The sequence below is a fragment of the Rana temporaria genome, chromosome 5 (assembly GCF_905171775.1).
Source record: "Rana temporaria chromosome 5, aRanTem1.1, whole genome shotgun sequence".
Lineage (NCBI taxonomy): Eukaryota > Metazoa > Chordata > Amphibia > Anura > Ranidae > Rana > Rana temporaria.
The window spans coordinates 422,445,445-422,460,146 of NC_053493.1; the positions used below are offsets into that span (position 1 = coordinate 422,445,445).

At 49.2% G+C, this 14,702-nt stretch overlaps 1 protein-coding gene and 12 non-coding genes across 13 annotated transcripts; all 13 read left to right on the forward strand.

Moving 5' to 3' along the window:
• The first annotated feature begins 1,541 nt into the window (after positions 1-1,541).
• On the forward strand, positions 1,542-11,757 carry LOC120941381. The gene is made up of 15 exons (XM_040354722.1): positions 1,542-1,629; positions 6,464-6,519; positions 6,606-6,663; positions 6,759-6,815; positions 7,053-7,109; positions 7,354-7,410; positions 8,087-8,143; positions 8,386-8,442; positions 8,684-8,740; positions 8,974-9,030; positions 9,263-9,319; positions 9,560-9,616; positions 9,852-9,908; positions 10,139-10,192; positions 11,635-11,757. The coding sequence occupies exons 1-15, from the start codon at positions 1,542-1,544 to the stop codon at positions 11,661-11,663; spliced, it is 855 nt and encodes a 284-aa protein (XP_040210656.1). The 3' UTR covers positions 11,664-11,757.
• Positions 6,553-6,685, forward strand: LOC120942108. The gene has a single exon (XR_005749902.1). It is a non-coding gene; the product is annotated as a small nucleolar RNA SNORA9 (small nucleolar RNA).
• On the forward strand, positions 6,843-6,975 carry LOC120942114. Its single transcript, XR_005749908.1, has one exon. It is a non-coding gene; the product is annotated as a small nucleolar RNA SNORA9 (small nucleolar RNA).
• On the forward strand, positions 7,142-7,274 carry LOC120942112. Its single transcript, XR_005749906.1, has one exon. It is a non-coding gene; the product is annotated as a small nucleolar RNA SNORA9 (small nucleolar RNA).
• LOC120942116 lies at positions 7,441-7,573 on the forward strand. Its single transcript, XR_005749910.1, has one exon. It is a non-coding gene; the product is annotated as a small nucleolar RNA SNORA9 (small nucleolar RNA).
• Positions 8,174-8,306, forward strand: LOC120942110. The gene has a single exon (XR_005749904.1). It is a non-coding gene; the product is annotated as a small nucleolar RNA SNORA9 (small nucleolar RNA).
• On the forward strand, positions 8,473-8,605 carry LOC120942109. The gene has a single exon (XR_005749903.1). It is a non-coding gene; the product is annotated as a small nucleolar RNA SNORA9 (small nucleolar RNA).
• On the forward strand, positions 8,769-8,901 carry LOC120942119. Its single transcript, XR_005749913.1, has one exon. It is a non-coding gene; the product is annotated as a small nucleolar RNA SNORA9 (small nucleolar RNA).
• Positions 9,058-9,190, forward strand: LOC120942113. Its single transcript, XR_005749907.1, has one exon. It is a non-coding gene; the product is annotated as a small nucleolar RNA SNORA9 (small nucleolar RNA).
• Positions 9,348-9,480, forward strand: LOC120942118. The gene has a single exon (XR_005749912.1). It is a non-coding gene; the product is annotated as a small nucleolar RNA SNORA9 (small nucleolar RNA).
• On the forward strand, positions 9,647-9,779 carry LOC120942117. Its single transcript, XR_005749911.1, has one exon. It is a non-coding gene; the product is annotated as a small nucleolar RNA SNORA9 (small nucleolar RNA).
• On the forward strand, positions 9,939-10,071 carry LOC120942111. Its single transcript, XR_005749905.1, has one exon. It is a non-coding gene; the product is annotated as a small nucleolar RNA SNORA9 (small nucleolar RNA).
• Positions 10,224-10,356, forward strand: LOC120942115. The gene has a single exon (XR_005749909.1). It is a non-coding gene; the product is annotated as a small nucleolar RNA SNORA9 (small nucleolar RNA).
• Positions 11,758-14,702: the final 2,945 nt, after the last annotated feature.

A 14,702-nucleotide genomic window follows, 5' to 3' on the forward strand; every position in this document is an offset into this window, starting at 1 on the left:
AATGCGTTACGTAAACGGCATATCTGTACTGCGTCGGCCAGGCGTACGTTTCGTGAATAGGCGTATCTAGTGATTTACATATTCTACGCCGAACTCAACGGAAGCGCCACCTAGCGGCCAGCGTAAATATTGCACCCTAAGATACGACGGCGTAGGAGATTTACGCCGCTCGTATCTTAGCCTAATTTAAGCGTATCTGGTTTCCAGAATACGCTTAAATTTACGACGGCGCAGATTCAGAGTTACGACGGCGTATCTACTGACTCTCTGAGAATCTAGCCCGTTGTGTCCATCCGCCAATTTCTTCAAAAAACTCTGGTTTTAAATAAACTGGAAGCGGTTGGAGTTTCTGACGGGTTGGAGAACTTGACAGAACGCGTGACAATGAGCTTCCTTCGCTCTGCGTGACGCGGCGCTCCCTCTGCTGGTCGCTGAGCCGCGCTGCACCCCCCTCCCGGACTGTACCATTATTACAGTGGGGGGGGGGGGTTCTGCCATTCAAAGCCGGTTCTGGGCGTTTTTACTGCCATCGCCCCGAGAGAGAGGGGGTCCGGGTGGTACTAGAAAATCGGGGAGAGTCCAGGTGGGCCGCCTGCGAGGGATGGAGGCATAAACAGCACATTAGGGGGGAGATAGGGGTGTGATGGTCGGGTCCGGGAGGAAGTGGTAGGGGGAAAGGAGGAGGGACTTCCGGTGCTGCGCGTGGTGAGGTGGAGATCAGGTAGAGAGGGGGATGGGGGTCATCCTCATGGGGCTCAAGGTATGGCTGCACGTGTCTTCAGTACTGGGGGGGGGACTTTGCAATATTTAGGGGTTTTAGAGGTGGGATCCTCATGTCTGGTACAGTATTGGTGGGCTCTGGGGGGGGGATGCGCCTCATATGGGGGATGTGTTCAGTATTGGGGGGTTCTAAAGGGGGGATCCTCCTCATGGCCTCAGGATATGGGGTGTCTGATAAGTATTAGGGGGCTCTGGGTGGGGATACTCATGGGGCTCAGAATATGGGGGTCTGACTAGTAATGGGGGGTCCTCATGGGGCTCAGAATATGGGGGGACTGACTAGTAATGGGGGGTTCTCATGGGGCTTAGAATATGGGGGTCCTCATGGGGCTCAGAATATGGGGGGGCTTGACTAGTAATGGGGGGTCCCCATGGGGTTTAGAATATGAGGGGTCTGACCAGTAATGGGGGGTTCTCATGGGGCTTAGAATATGGGGGTCCTCATGGGGCTCAGAATATGGGGGGGCTTGACTAGTAATGGGGGGTCCCCATGGGGTTTAGAATATGAGGGGTCTGACCAGTAATGGGGGGTTCTCATGGGGCTTAGAATATGGGGGTCCTCATGGGGCTCAGAATATGGGGGGGCTTGACTAGTAATGGGGGGTCCCCATGGGGTTTAGAATATGAGGGGTCTGACCAGTAATGGGGGGTTCTCATGGGGCTTAGAATATGGGGGTCCTCATGGGGCTCAGAATATGGGGGGGCTTGACTAGTAATGGGGGGTCCCCATGGGGTTTAGAATATGAGGGGTCTGACCAGTAATGGGGGGTTCTCATGGGGGTCCTCACGGGGCTCAGAATATAGGGGACCTGTGCAGTATTGGTGGAATCCTCATGGGCCTCATGTCTGGTATGGTATTGGGGGGGGATCCTCATTGAGCTCAGGATATGGGGGGCCTGGCAAGTACTGGGGGTCCTCATGGGTCTCAGAATATGGGGGGTCTGACAAGTAATGGGGGGGGTCCTCATGGGGCTCAGAAAATGGGGGCCTGTACAGTATTGGTGGGATCCTCATGTCTGGTATGGTATTGAGGGGGATCATCATTGAGCTTAGGATATGGGGGGCCTGGCAAGTTCTGGGGGTCCTCGTGGGGCTTAGACTATGGGGGGCTTGGCAAGTACTTGGGGTCCTCATGGGGCTCAGAATATGGGGGACTGACTAGTACTGGGGGGACTGACTAGTACTGGGGGGTCCTCATGGGGCTCAGAATATGGGGGGCTTGACTAGTAATGGGGGGTCCTCACGGGGCACAGAATATGGAGGGGCCTGACTAGTAATGGGGGGCTCTGGGTGCTCCTCATGGGCTATTCTTTCCAAATTCGAATTTCAAAAGATGGCTATATTCTATTTCGTTCTTCTTCCTTTTGTTTCCTATCTAATATCACTGTATTTTGTATTTTTTTTTTTTTTTTATATTCTGTTTTCAAAATTGTAATTTTGGAAGACGGATATATTCTTATTCTATTCCAAATTTCAGAAGATGGCTATATTCTATTTTATTCTATTCCTTTATTTTGCTTTCTATTTGGTTTTATTCTTTTCAAATTTTTAAAACAAAAAATTATATATATATATATATATTTTTTGTTTTTATTCGATTTTTTTTTTTTCCTTTATTTTGTATTCCACTTTCTATTGTTTTATTCGATTTTCAAATTTTGGAAGACGGTTATAATTCTCCTTCCCGCCCCCGATTCTTATTTTTTATTTTCTTTTCATTTTGTTTTCTTTTATTCTTTTTGAAATTCGGATTTTGGGAAGACTGCTCTGTTCTAACACTTTAACCACTTCCATACCAGGTACTTACGCAGCTTCCCGCCCAAGCCAATTTTCAGCTTTCAGCACTGTCGCACTTTGAATGGCAATTGCGCGGTCATGCTACACTGTACCCAAACAAAATTGGCGTCCTTTTTTCCCCACAAATAGAGCTTTCTTTTGGTGGTATTCGATCACCTCTGCGATTTTTTTTTTTTGCGCAACAACTAAAAAAAGGCTGAAAATTTGGAAAAAAAATTACGTTTTTATTTTTTTCTGTTAATTTTTTTGTAAATAAGTTTTCTCTTTCAATTATGGGCACTGATATGGCGGCACTAATGGGCACCGATGAGATGGCACTGATGGACATCGATGAGGTAGTACTGACGGGCACAGATGAGGTGGCACTGATTGGCGGCGCTGGTATGCGACACTGATGGGCACACATAGGCGGCACTGATGGGCACACATAGGCGGCACTGATGGGCACACATAGGCGGCACTGATGGGCACACATAGGCGGCACTGATGGGCACACATAGGCGGCACTGGGCACTCATGGGCGGCACAGATGGGCACTCATAAGCGGCACAGATGGGCGGCACTGATGGATACTTATGGGTGGCACAGATGGGCACTGATAGGTGGGCACTGGGCATGGATGGGCACTGTGGGGTGGCACTGATGGACACTGGGGTGGCGCTGATGGACACTGGGGTGGCAGCACTTATTTTTGCCAGGTTGCCAGTCAGTGCCCATTTGTGGGCACTGACTGGCATCTTTTTTCTTTATGCTTTTTTTTTTTTGACTTTTTTTTAAGACTTTTTTTTTTTTTTTTGCTATTTTTTTTTTTTTTGCCCACCCTGGTGGTCCAGGGTGGGCATCCCTGGTGGTCCAGGGTGGCGATCCGAGGGGGGGCTGCGCTGATAACCAATCAGCGCGAACCCCCCCTGTCAGGAGAGCCGCCGATCGGCTATCCTCTACTCGCGTCTGTCAGACGCGAGTGAGGAAGAGCCATCGACGGCTCTTCCTGTTTACATCGTGATCAGCCGTGGTTGGACACGGCTGATCACGTGGTAAAGAGTCTCCGCCGGAGGCTCTTTACCGAGATCGGAGATGCAGGGTGTCAGACTGACACCCCGCATCACCGATCGCCGCGATGCGCGCCCCCACGGGCGCGCGCGGCATGAAATCCTGCAGGACGTTCTAGAACGTCCTGTCAGGATTTCATAACCACTTCCCGGACGTAAATCGGCCATAGGCCGGGCGGGAAGTGGTTAAACATTTAAAATTTTGGTTCTCTATTCAAATTCAGATAATTTGATATTTTGGACAAACTTTTGTTTTCGTAATTTCGGTTTTATTTAAATTCATTACTATTAGGGTCGTCCCGATACCACTTTTTTAGGACCGAGTACAAGTACCGATACTTTCATGTACTCGCCGATACCGATACTTTTTTTTAAATGTGTCCCCCACAAATATGCCGCCATGTGTCCCCCACAAATATGCCGCCAATGTGTCCCCCACAAATATGCCGCCAATGTGTTCCCCACAAATATGCCGCCAATGTGTCCCCCACAAATATGCCGCCAATGTGTTCCCCACAAATATGCCGCCAATGTGTTCCCCACAAATATGCCGCCAATGTGTTCCCCACAAATATGCCGCCAATGTGTTCCCCACAAATATGCCGCCAATGTGTTCCCCACAAATATGCCGCCAATGTGTTCCCCACAAATATGCCGCCAATGTGTTCCCCACAAATATGCCGCCATGTGTCCCCCCACAAATATGCCGCCAATGTGTCCCCCACAAATATGCCGCCATGTGTCCCCCCACAAATATGCCGCCAATGTGTCCCCCACAAATATGCCGCCATGTGTCCCCCCACAAATATGCCGCCATGTGTCCCCCCCAAATATGCCGCCATGTGTCCCCCCCAAATATGCCGACATACAAATATGCCGCCATGTCCCCCACAAATATGCCGCCTTGTCCCCCACAAATATGCCGCCTTGTCCCCCACAAATATGCCGCCTTGTCCCCCACAAATATTCCGCCATGTCCCCCACAAATATGCCGCCATGTCCCCAAGAGAAAGCCAAGCCCTCCTCCCCCGTCCCCCCCGCCGCCGTCTAGTTGATCAGCGCAGGGAACATAACAGCTTTCATTTGAATAGCTGTGTGTTCCGCGCCTCGTCATGTATAGCCCCTCCCCCTTGTCCGGGCACTTTGATAGACAGATCACCCGTCCAATCCTGGGACGGGTGATCTGTCTATCAAAGTGCCTGGACAAGGGGGAGGGGCTATGACGACGCGCGGCGGGGAACACACAGCTATTCAAATGAAAGCTAGACGGCGGCAGCAGCTCTCCTCCAGTGGTATGTTATACATACCCGAGGACTGCTCTGCGCCTTCTGCTTTCCGCCTCCTCTCCTCCTTCTGATCCCGCCTCCTGCTCTCCGCCTTCTGATCCCGCCTCCTCTCTGCCTTCTGATCCCGCCTCCTCTCTGCCTTCTGATCCCGCCTCCTCTCTGCCTTCTGATCCCGCCTCCTCTCTGCCTTCTGATCCCGCCTCCTCTCTGCCTTCTGATCCCGCCTCCTCTCTGCCTTCTGATCCCGCCTCCTCTCTGCCTTCTGATCCCGCCTCCTCTCTGCCTTCTGATCCCGCCTCCTCTCTGCCTTCTGATCCCGCCTCCTCTCTGCCTTCTGATCCCGCCTCCTCTCTGCCTTCTGATCCCGCCTCCTCTCTGCCTTCTGATCCCGCCTCCTCTCTGCCTTCTGATCCCGCCTCCTCTCTGCCTTCTGATCCCGCCTCCTCTCTGCCTTCTGATCCCGCCTCCTCTCTGCCTTCTGATCCCGCCTCCTCTCCGCCTTCCGATCCCGCCTCCTCTCCGACCGCTCTCCGCCCCCATTTAGGAGGGGGAAAAAAATAAAGTATCGGGTGAAGCATCGGGAGCATTTGCGCGAGTACAAGTACTCACGCAAATGCTCAGTATCGGTCCCGGTACTAGTATCAGTATCGGCCCGAATTACATTACTATCGGGACAACCCAAATTACTATTGTAATTCAGGTACAGTGGAACCTCGGATTACGAGGATAATCCGTTTCCAGGAGAACGCTCGTAATCCAAAGCACTCGCATATCAAAGCGGGTTTTCCCATTGAAGTCAATGGAAATTAAAATAATTAGACCCCTTTCACACTGAAGCGTTTTTACTGCGTTTTGGCGTTAAAAGTAGCGCTATTAAAACGCTCTCCATGCATCTCATTGGACCCTTTCACACTGAGTCCTGCAGGCGGCATCTTTGGAGCAGCATTTGGGCGCTGAAAAAAAACGCTCCAAAAACGCCCCTCTGCATTGAAATGAATTGAAAACGCTGTAAAAACGCCTTGCCCTTTCACACCGAGGCACTGCAAAACGCCCTAAAACGTTAGGGTCTTAGCGGTGCTTTACCAGCACATTGGCATTGCAGATGAGGCTTCGCTCGAAAAACGCCCCAGTCTGAAAGGGGCCTTAGTTTCGCATTGACTTCAATGGCATGCAATACCGCATGTGGTCGGGTGAGGGGGTCGCTGGAGTGCCTCGGAAAGGCACGAGGACAGCTTGGCTGAACTCGCGGGAAAGGAGTATTTCCGAATTTTCTAAGCATTTCCGCTCGGCTCCGTAACTCGTAATCCGAGGTTTCACTGTACATTTGAATGACGAAAACTTTCATCCAAATTTCGATTCGGAAAGGAAACTCGCGTGTCTAGCTGTGGCTTTGGTTGCTCCTGTAGATCCTCCCTAGGCTGGTTTGAGGCTTCTTCCTGCCCCTGGGAGGAGGTTATAGAAACCCCAGACACTTCTTAGTAACACATGTGGATAGTGTGTGATGTGATTGGATATTTTCTCTTTCTTTACCTTCTTTTCTTGTCTCTCCAGGTGGTGGACAATGTCCCAGGATCCTCTCTGGTGGTGAAGACGTAGCTGGATACAAGGTACGTCCTTCCTTTTTCAATGTTTAGGGCCACTTGCAGGTCTTCCAGCGTGTCCGGGCTGACTGTAGCTCTGGTCTCTCCTGTAGACTCTGCTAGATCATCCCTGGGGTGGTTTGAGGCCTCTTCCTGTATCTCTGGGAGGAGGTTATAGAAACCCCAGACACTTCTTTGTAGCACACATGGATGTGATGTGGTTGAAGTACTTGCTGTTTTACCTTTTTGTATTCATCTTTCTTCAGATAGCGGACTCAGTCCCAGGATCTTCTGTGATGGTGAAGACCACAGCTTGATACAAGGTATGTCCTTTTTTGTCTAGAAGCCTTGTGCAAGTCTTCCAGCGTGTCCGGGCTGACTGTAGCTCTGGTCTCTCCTGTGGACTCTGCTAGATCATCCCTGGGGTGGTTTGAGGCCTCTTCCTGCATCTCTGGGAGGAGGTTATAGAAACCCCAGACACTTCTTAGTAGCACACATGGATGGGATGGGATGTGGTTGAAGTACTTGCTGTTTTACTTTTTATATTCTTCTTTCTTCAGATAGTGGACTCTGTCCCAGCATCTTCTGTGATGGTGAAGACCACAGCTTGATACAAGGTGCGCATCCTTCCTTTATTTCTAGAAGCCTTGTGCAAGTCTTCCAGCGTGTCCGGGCTGACTGTAGCTCTGGTCTCTCCTGTAGACTCTGCTAGATCATCCCTGGGGTGGTTTGAGGCCTCTTCCTGCATCTCTGGGAGGAGGTTATAGAAACCCCAGACACTTCTTTGTAACACACATGTGGATGGGATGTGACGTGATGGATATACGGGCCGTTTTACCTTCTGTATTCTTCTTTCTTCAGATAGCCAACTAAGTCCCAGGATCTTCTGTGATGGTGAAGACCACAGCTTGATACAAGGTAAGTCCTTCCTTTATGTCTAGAAGCTTCGTGCAAGTCTTGCAGCGTGTCCGGGCTGACTGTAGCCCTGGTCTCTCCTGTGGACTCTGCTAGATCATCCCTGGGGTGGTTTGAGGCCTCTTCCTGTATCTCTGGGAGGAGGTTATAGAAACCCCAGACACTTCTTAGTAGGGTTGTCCCGATACCAGTATCGGCACTGATACCGATCATTTGCCTAGTATTTGTACTCGGGCAGATGCTTCATCGATACCTGGACAGTGATCGGTGTGTGGGGGAGTTACAAGCTTCTCCCTCCAGCTTTTAGCTTCTTTAGTGAAATCCTATACAGCGGTGATCGGTACTTGCAACTCCCCCACACACTATCAACATTGACTGTCCCCCTCCTTTCGTAACTCATTAACTAATCCCTTTAGGCAGCCAAGATGACTCATAGACATGACCTTTAGGCTAGACTTGCCGTCTGGTAGCTCAGAAGACACAATCGACATTATCACTAATCAACACAGAACTCCTTCACACGATCCCTAGGGTGGTTTGAGGATTCTTCCTGCCCCCCCCCCCCCCCCCCCCCCCCCCCCCTGGGAGGAGGTTATAGAAACCCCAGACACTTCTTTGTAACACACATGGATGTGATGTGCTGGATGCCGTTTTACCTTCTGTATTCTTCTTTCTACAGATAGCGGACTAAGTCCCAGGATCTTCTGTGATGGTGAAGACCACAGCTGGATACAAGGTAAGTCCTTCCTTTATGTCTAGAAGCTTCGTGCAAGTCTTCCAGCGTGTCCGGGCTGACTGTAGCCCTGGTCTCTCCTGTGGACTCTGCTAGATCATCCCTGGGGTGGTTTGAGGCCTCCTCTTGCCCCTCCGGGAGGAGGTTATAGAAACCCCAGACACTTCTTGGAAAATGGCTTGTCAGTGGTATGTGATGTGGTGGAGGTACCTTGTGTTTCATTATCTCTGCTCTTCTTTCTACAGATGGCGGACTAATTCCCAAGATCTTCTCTGCTGGTGAAGACCACAGCTGGATACAAGGTAAGTCCTTTCTTTATGTCTAGGCGCCCCATGCAAGTCTTCCAGCGTGTCCGGGCTGACTGTAGCTCTGGACTCTCCTGTAGACTCTGCTAGATCATCCCTGGGGTGGTTTGAGGCCTCTTCCTGTATCTCTGGGAGGAGGTTATAGAAACCCCAGACACTTATTTGTAGCACACATGGATGGGATGTGATGTGGTTGAAGTACTTGCTGTTTTACGTTTTTGTATTCATCTTTCTTCAGATAGCGGACTCAGTCCCAGGATCTTCTGTGATGGTGAAGACCACAGCTTGATACAAGGTATGTCTTTTTTTTGTCTAGAAGCCTTGTGCAAGTCTTCCAGCGTGTCCGGGCTGACTGTAGCTCTGGTCTCTCCTGTGGACTCTGCTAGATCGTCCCTGGGGTGGTTTGAGGCCTTTTCCTGTATCTCTGGGAGGAGGTTATAGAAACCCCAGACACTTCTTTTTTAGCACACATGGATAGGATGTGCTGGATGTACGGGCTGTTTTACCTCTGTATTCTTCTTTCCACAGATGGCGGACTAAGTCCCAGGATCTTCTGTGATGGTGAAAGCCACATCTGGATACAAGGTAAGTCCTTTTATGTCTAGAAGCCTTGTGCAAGTCTTCCAGCGTGTCCGGGCTGACTGTAGCTCTGGACTCTCCTGTAGACTCTGCTAGATCATCTCTGTGGTGGTTTGAGGCCTCTTCCTGTATCTCTGGGAGGAGGTTATAGAAACCCCAGACACTTCTTGGAAAAGCTTGTCAGTGGTATGTGATGGAGGTACCTTGTGTTTCATTATCTCTGCTCTTCTTTCTCCAGATAGTGGACCCAGTCCCAAGATCTTCTGTGATGGTGAAGACCACAGCTTGATACAAGGTATGTCCTTTTTTTGTCTAGGAGCCTTGTGCAAGTCTTCCAGCGTGTCCAGGCTGACTGTAGCTCTGGTCTCTCCTGTAGACTCTGCTAGATCATCCCTGGGGTGGTTTGAGGCCTCTTCCTGTATCTCTGGGAGGAGGTTATAGAAACCCCAGACACTTCTTTGTAGCACACATGGATGGGATGTGATGTGGTTGAAGTACTTGCTGTTTTTACCTTTTTGTGTTCCTCTTTCTCCAGATAGTGGACTCAGTCCCAGGATCTTCTGTGATGGTGAGGACCACTGCTTGATACAAGGTATGTCCTTCTTTTATTTCTAGAAGCCTTGTGCAAGTCTTCCAGCGTGTCCAGGCTGACTGTAGCTCTGGTCTCTCCTGTAGACTCTGCTAGATCGTCCCTGGGGTGGTTTGAGGCCTCTTCCTGCCCCTCCGGGAGGAGGTTATAGAAACCCCAGACACTTCTTGGAAAAGCTTGTCAGTGGTATGGGATGGAGGTACCTTGTGTTTCATTATCTCTGCTCTTCTTTCTCCAGATAGCGGACTTGGTCCCAGGATCTTCTGTGATGGTGAAGACCACAGCTGGATACAAGGTATGTCCTTTCTTTATGTCTAGGAGCCCCATGCAAGTCTTCCAGCGTGTCCGGGCTGACTGTAGCTCTGGTCTCTCCTGTAGACTCTGCTAGATCATCCCTGGGGTGGTTTGAGGCCTCTTCCTGTATCTCTGGGAGGAGGTTATAGAAACCCCAGACACTTCTTAGTAGCTCACACATGTGGATGGGATGTACGGGCCGTTTTACCTATTGTATTCTTCTTTCTTCAGATAGCCAACTAAGTCCCAGGACCTTCTGTGATGAAGACCACAGCTGGATACAAGGTAAGTCCTTCCTTTTATTTCTAGAAGCCTTGTGCAAGTCTTCCAGCGTGTCCGGGCTGACTGTAGCTCTGGTCTCTCCTGTGGACTCTGCTAGATCATACCTGGGGTGGTTTGAGGCCTCTTCCTGTATCTCTGGGAGGAGGTTATAGAAACCCCAGACACTTCTTAGTAGGGTTGTCCCGATACTAGTATCGGCACTGATACCGATCATTTGCCCTAGTATTTGTACTCGGGCACCTGGTTTATCGATACCTGGAAAGTGATCGGTGCGTGGGGGAGTTACAAGCGTCTCCCTCCGTGGCTTTTGGCTTCTTTAGTGAAATCCTATACAGCGGTGATCGGGTCTTGCAACTCCCCCACACAAGATCACCATTGACTGTCCCCCCTCCTTTCTTAGCTCATTAACTAATCCCTTTAAGCAGCCAAGATGACTCGTAGACATGACCTTTTAGGCTAGACTTGCTAGACCTTTAGGCTAAACTTGCTAGACCTTTAGGCTAGACTTGCCGTCTGGTAGCTCAGAAGACACAATCGACATTATCACCAATCAACACAGAACTCCTTCACACGATCGCAGAGTTAATTGCCACAAACAATGGGGATCTAATGACTCCTACATTGAACTTCCTGGAATGCCTATATTAGGAGTTATACTTCCTGGGCATAGCCCTCACAGTCTACAGGGGGATAACATCTTCATATTTCTTGAGAGATATTGTTCATGGAATATTACTGTCCCATTTTAAGTAGTCCAAGATATATTTCCTCAGTCACCCTGTGCTCCTAATGGACATAGGGTGATTTAGACATAAGAGGTGCATGGGGATCTGAAGCAAGGGTATCCCATACTTTTTAAGGGATTCTGGGTTCCATGGGCCCTCCTGTTACAGCGGCGATCTATTTGTTTTTTTTCGTGACTGCGACATGGGGGACACTTGACGCTATTTTGCGACCATTCTCATTTATACTGCGATCAGTGCTATTCAAATGCACTGATTACTGTGTAAATGACACTAACAGGGAAGGGGTTAACCGCTAGTGGGCGAGATAGGGTTTAAGTGTGTCCTAAGGAGTGATTTTAACTGTGTGGGGGCTGGGCTACAAGTGACACGACACTGATCACTGCTCCCGATGACGGGGAGCAGTAGATCAGTGTCCTGTCACAAGCAGTGACCGTGATACGATCGCAGGACATCGAGTCCGCAGGTACTGTCGTGTAGCTCGTGGCAGGGGCGCGCGGGCCCGCACGGCGCAAAATTCAAATCGCTGTACTGGTACGTTGCTTTGCTCAGCCGTGCCGTTCTGCCGACGTGTAAGTGCGTGAGACGGTCGGCAAGCGGTTAACTTGTCCTTTTTACGTTATTGAAGCCTCCAAAAAAATTCTCACCTCTGTATTATCTTCATATCTGTTCTGACATGTTGCCCGTCTTTTTTTATTACAGTAAAGCTCATCAGCGTTTGGACAAATTGATGTTCTACATCCTCTGAAGCCCCGTTAGGACAATTATTTCACTGCGGTAAACAAATATTTTGCGGCCACAATGGCGAAAAAAAGGCAGCTGACCGTTGAAGACCGGCAGACCATCGTCGACCTTAAACGTGAAGGACTTTCCTGCAGGGAAATTGCCAAGAAAGTCCAGGTGTCGGTAAACGCTGTGTCCTACACCGTCAAGAGGCACTCAGAAACCGGAGGAAACTGGGACAGGAACAGGTCCGGCCGGCCGAAAGCCACCACCAAAATGGAAGACAAGTTTCTGAGGATCACCAGCAGGCGCAACGAGCAGCTCACGGCGCAACAGCTCCGGGCGCAGCTCAACCTCGGCCGGCGGAAACAAGTCTCGCTTTCTACCGTGAACAGAAGACTTCATGCCGCGGGTTTGTCAAGTTGGGTGTCGGTAGGGAAGCCGTCGCTGAAAGTTCAGATGAGGAACGAGGAGGAGCCGTTACTGAAAGTTAAAATGATGAAGAAGAAGGCGGAGGCGCCGTTACTCAAGGGTCAAAAGAAGAAGAAGCAGTTACTAAAAGTTCAAATGAAGAAGGTGGAGGAGCCGTTACTGAAGGTTCAAGAGAAGCAGAAGGTGGAGGAGCCATTACTGAAGGTTCAAGAGAAGCAGAAGGTGGAGGAGCCATTACTGAAGGTTCAAGAGAAGCAGAAGGTGGAGGAGCCATTACTGAAGGTTCAAGAGAAGGAGGTCCCATTACTAATAGTTGAGGAGAAGGGGAAGAAGCCATTGCTGAAGGAGCCATTGCTGAAGCTTCAAGAGAAGGAGCCATTACTGAAGGTTCAAGAGAAGGAGGCCCCATTACTAAAAGTTCAGGAGAAGGGGAAGAAGCCGTTGCTGAAGGAGCCATTGCTGAAGGTTCAAGAGAAGGAGGAGGCGCCATTACTGAAGGTTCAAGAGAAGGAGGCCCCATTACTAAACGTTCAGGAGAAGGGGAAGAAGCCGTTGCTGAAGGTTCAAGAGAAGGAGGAGGAGCCATTACTGAAGGTTCAAGAGAAGGAGGCCCCATTACTAAAAGTTCAGGAGAAGGGGAAGAGGCCGTTGCTGAGGGAGCCGTTGCTGAAGCTTCAAGAGAAGGAGAAGCAGCTGGGACATGCTGAAAGACAATTGCACCTTTGGTGCCCACCTCCTCGCTAAACGGATGAACTCTTATCTTCTCGTTCTTCCCACCTGCTTGCCTGTTGGCTGGTTTCAACCAATGAGGAAAGCAGGTGGTTTGACAGATTTGGTGGGAGCAAAGCTGGGACTTGTAGCAACACATGGTCTTTCTTACTTTTCCACTTTCCTGATGGAGTCTGGATGGACGCTTAATGCTGGTTTCCAGAATCTTGGATAATATTGACTCTCTTGCTAAATACAGTGGAACCTCGGTTAACGAGTAACGCGTTTTAACGAGCATTTTGAATTCTTACCCCGTTTTGCGAGTGTTGTCTCGCAAAATTCAAGCTAATGGGATGTGCAGTACCACATTTGGCCTTGAGGTGCGGGGGCGCCGGAGCCAAGTAGAGCCTGTAACGGAACCCCGAATGGGACGGGGGTTAAAGCAGTTTAAGGTATTCCACTCCCGAACCCAAGACGGCTATCGACACTCCAGTCAGGCAAACGAACCCCAGTAACGAGACACACAGCTCTGTTTTGAGGTTCCACACGAATAGACCCTTTATTGAGAAAATCAGGCTCTTATACACAGTTAGTAACCAAAATGAACAATGACCCAACTCCACCCACAACATTACACAAGGAGCCCCAATACACATCTTTTTGGTAGACATCGTGACTCCGGCTCTGAGACATACTTTACATGAGCTAATTAACTACAGCTGATAATTTAGACATCTGACCTTTTAGACTGTCTGTTAACTTTCAATACACAATACAGGGCCCATTAGCACAAGCCACAATGACAGATCCTCAGAGCCATCCTAGATTCATTTACATCACAAGGGACGACATTAACACCTCAGTCTGTGTCCCCACATTAAATGAGTCACTCTTTCAATTAACCTGTTGAGTTCAGAATCAACAAACAGTAATTAGTTCTTTAACGATATCCTGGAATATATTGTGGATAATAATTACTGCCCCATCTCAGGTAGTTCAAGATATTCTGAATGTCCATCATTTCCTGGCTCATACTTTGTAAGAGCTTCTTGGTTCCACGGGCCCTCCCGTTACAGATCAGTTCGGAAATGCTCCGTTTCCGAGGTCAGCCGAGCTGTCCATGGGCCTTTCTGACTGTTTCTGAGGCTCTCTGGCGCCCCCCACCACATCTGGCCACATGTGATATTGCATGCCATTGAAGTCAATGTGGAACAAATAATTTTCGTTTCCATTGACTTCTATGGGGAAACTCGCTTTGATATGCGAGTGCTTTGGATTACGAGCATTCTCCTGGAACGGATTATGCTCGTTATCAAAGGTTCCACTGTAAATGGGGGAAAAAAAGAAAATATTGGAGAAAAAAAAACCTGTTTCTTGTTTTTGTTATGAAATTTTGTAAAATAAACAATCTTCCTTCATAAAATGTATTTTACTACATTTCTTTGGTGAAAATAATCCAAATCGCTGTATATTATTTAATCCTGTTTTTGAAAGCTACAGGAGAGTCAGGACGCCCACTAACACTCAGCTCTTTTCTCTATCTGCAACGTAGAGAGCGTCCTGACTCTCCTGTAGTCCAAGGGAGGGGGCGAGCACCACACTCCACACCAGGGAGAAAGCCTCGCATTACTGTGTGGAGTTACAGACGGAAGAACAGGAAGTGAGGATTTCTCAGAAGAAATAAGGACATTTAAAAGCAAAATGGAAGGATAAGGTAAGTGAAGGAGGACGGCACTAAAGTAAAGGAAGATATTTAGGAAAACATTTTTTTTTTACCTTTACAACCCCTTAAGTATTGCATACGTCTCCATTCGCGCCGTTATTGTGGCCACTAGAGGCAAAAACCCCTTCCAAAATGGCCGTCGACATGCAAAAAAACAGCATGCGGGCTACAAGAAAATGGCCGC

What these genes read in the sequence shown, in the direction of transcription:
- LOC120941381 (XM_040354722.1), top strand. Translation starts at nt 1,542, where the DNA reads ATGGGGGGTTCTCATGGGGGTCCTCACGGGGCTCAGAATATAGGGGAC. An exon ending in TCCTGTATCTCTGGGAGGAG is followed by an intron (nt 6,664 to 6,758) that starts GTTATAGAAACC and finishes ATCTTTCTTCAG; the next exon opens with ATAGCGGACTCAGTCCCAGG. An exon ending in AGACCACAGCTTGATACAAG is followed by an intron (nt 9,320 to 9,559) that starts GTATGTCCTTTT and finishes CTCTTTCTCCAG; the next exon opens with ATAGTGGACTCAGTCCCAGG.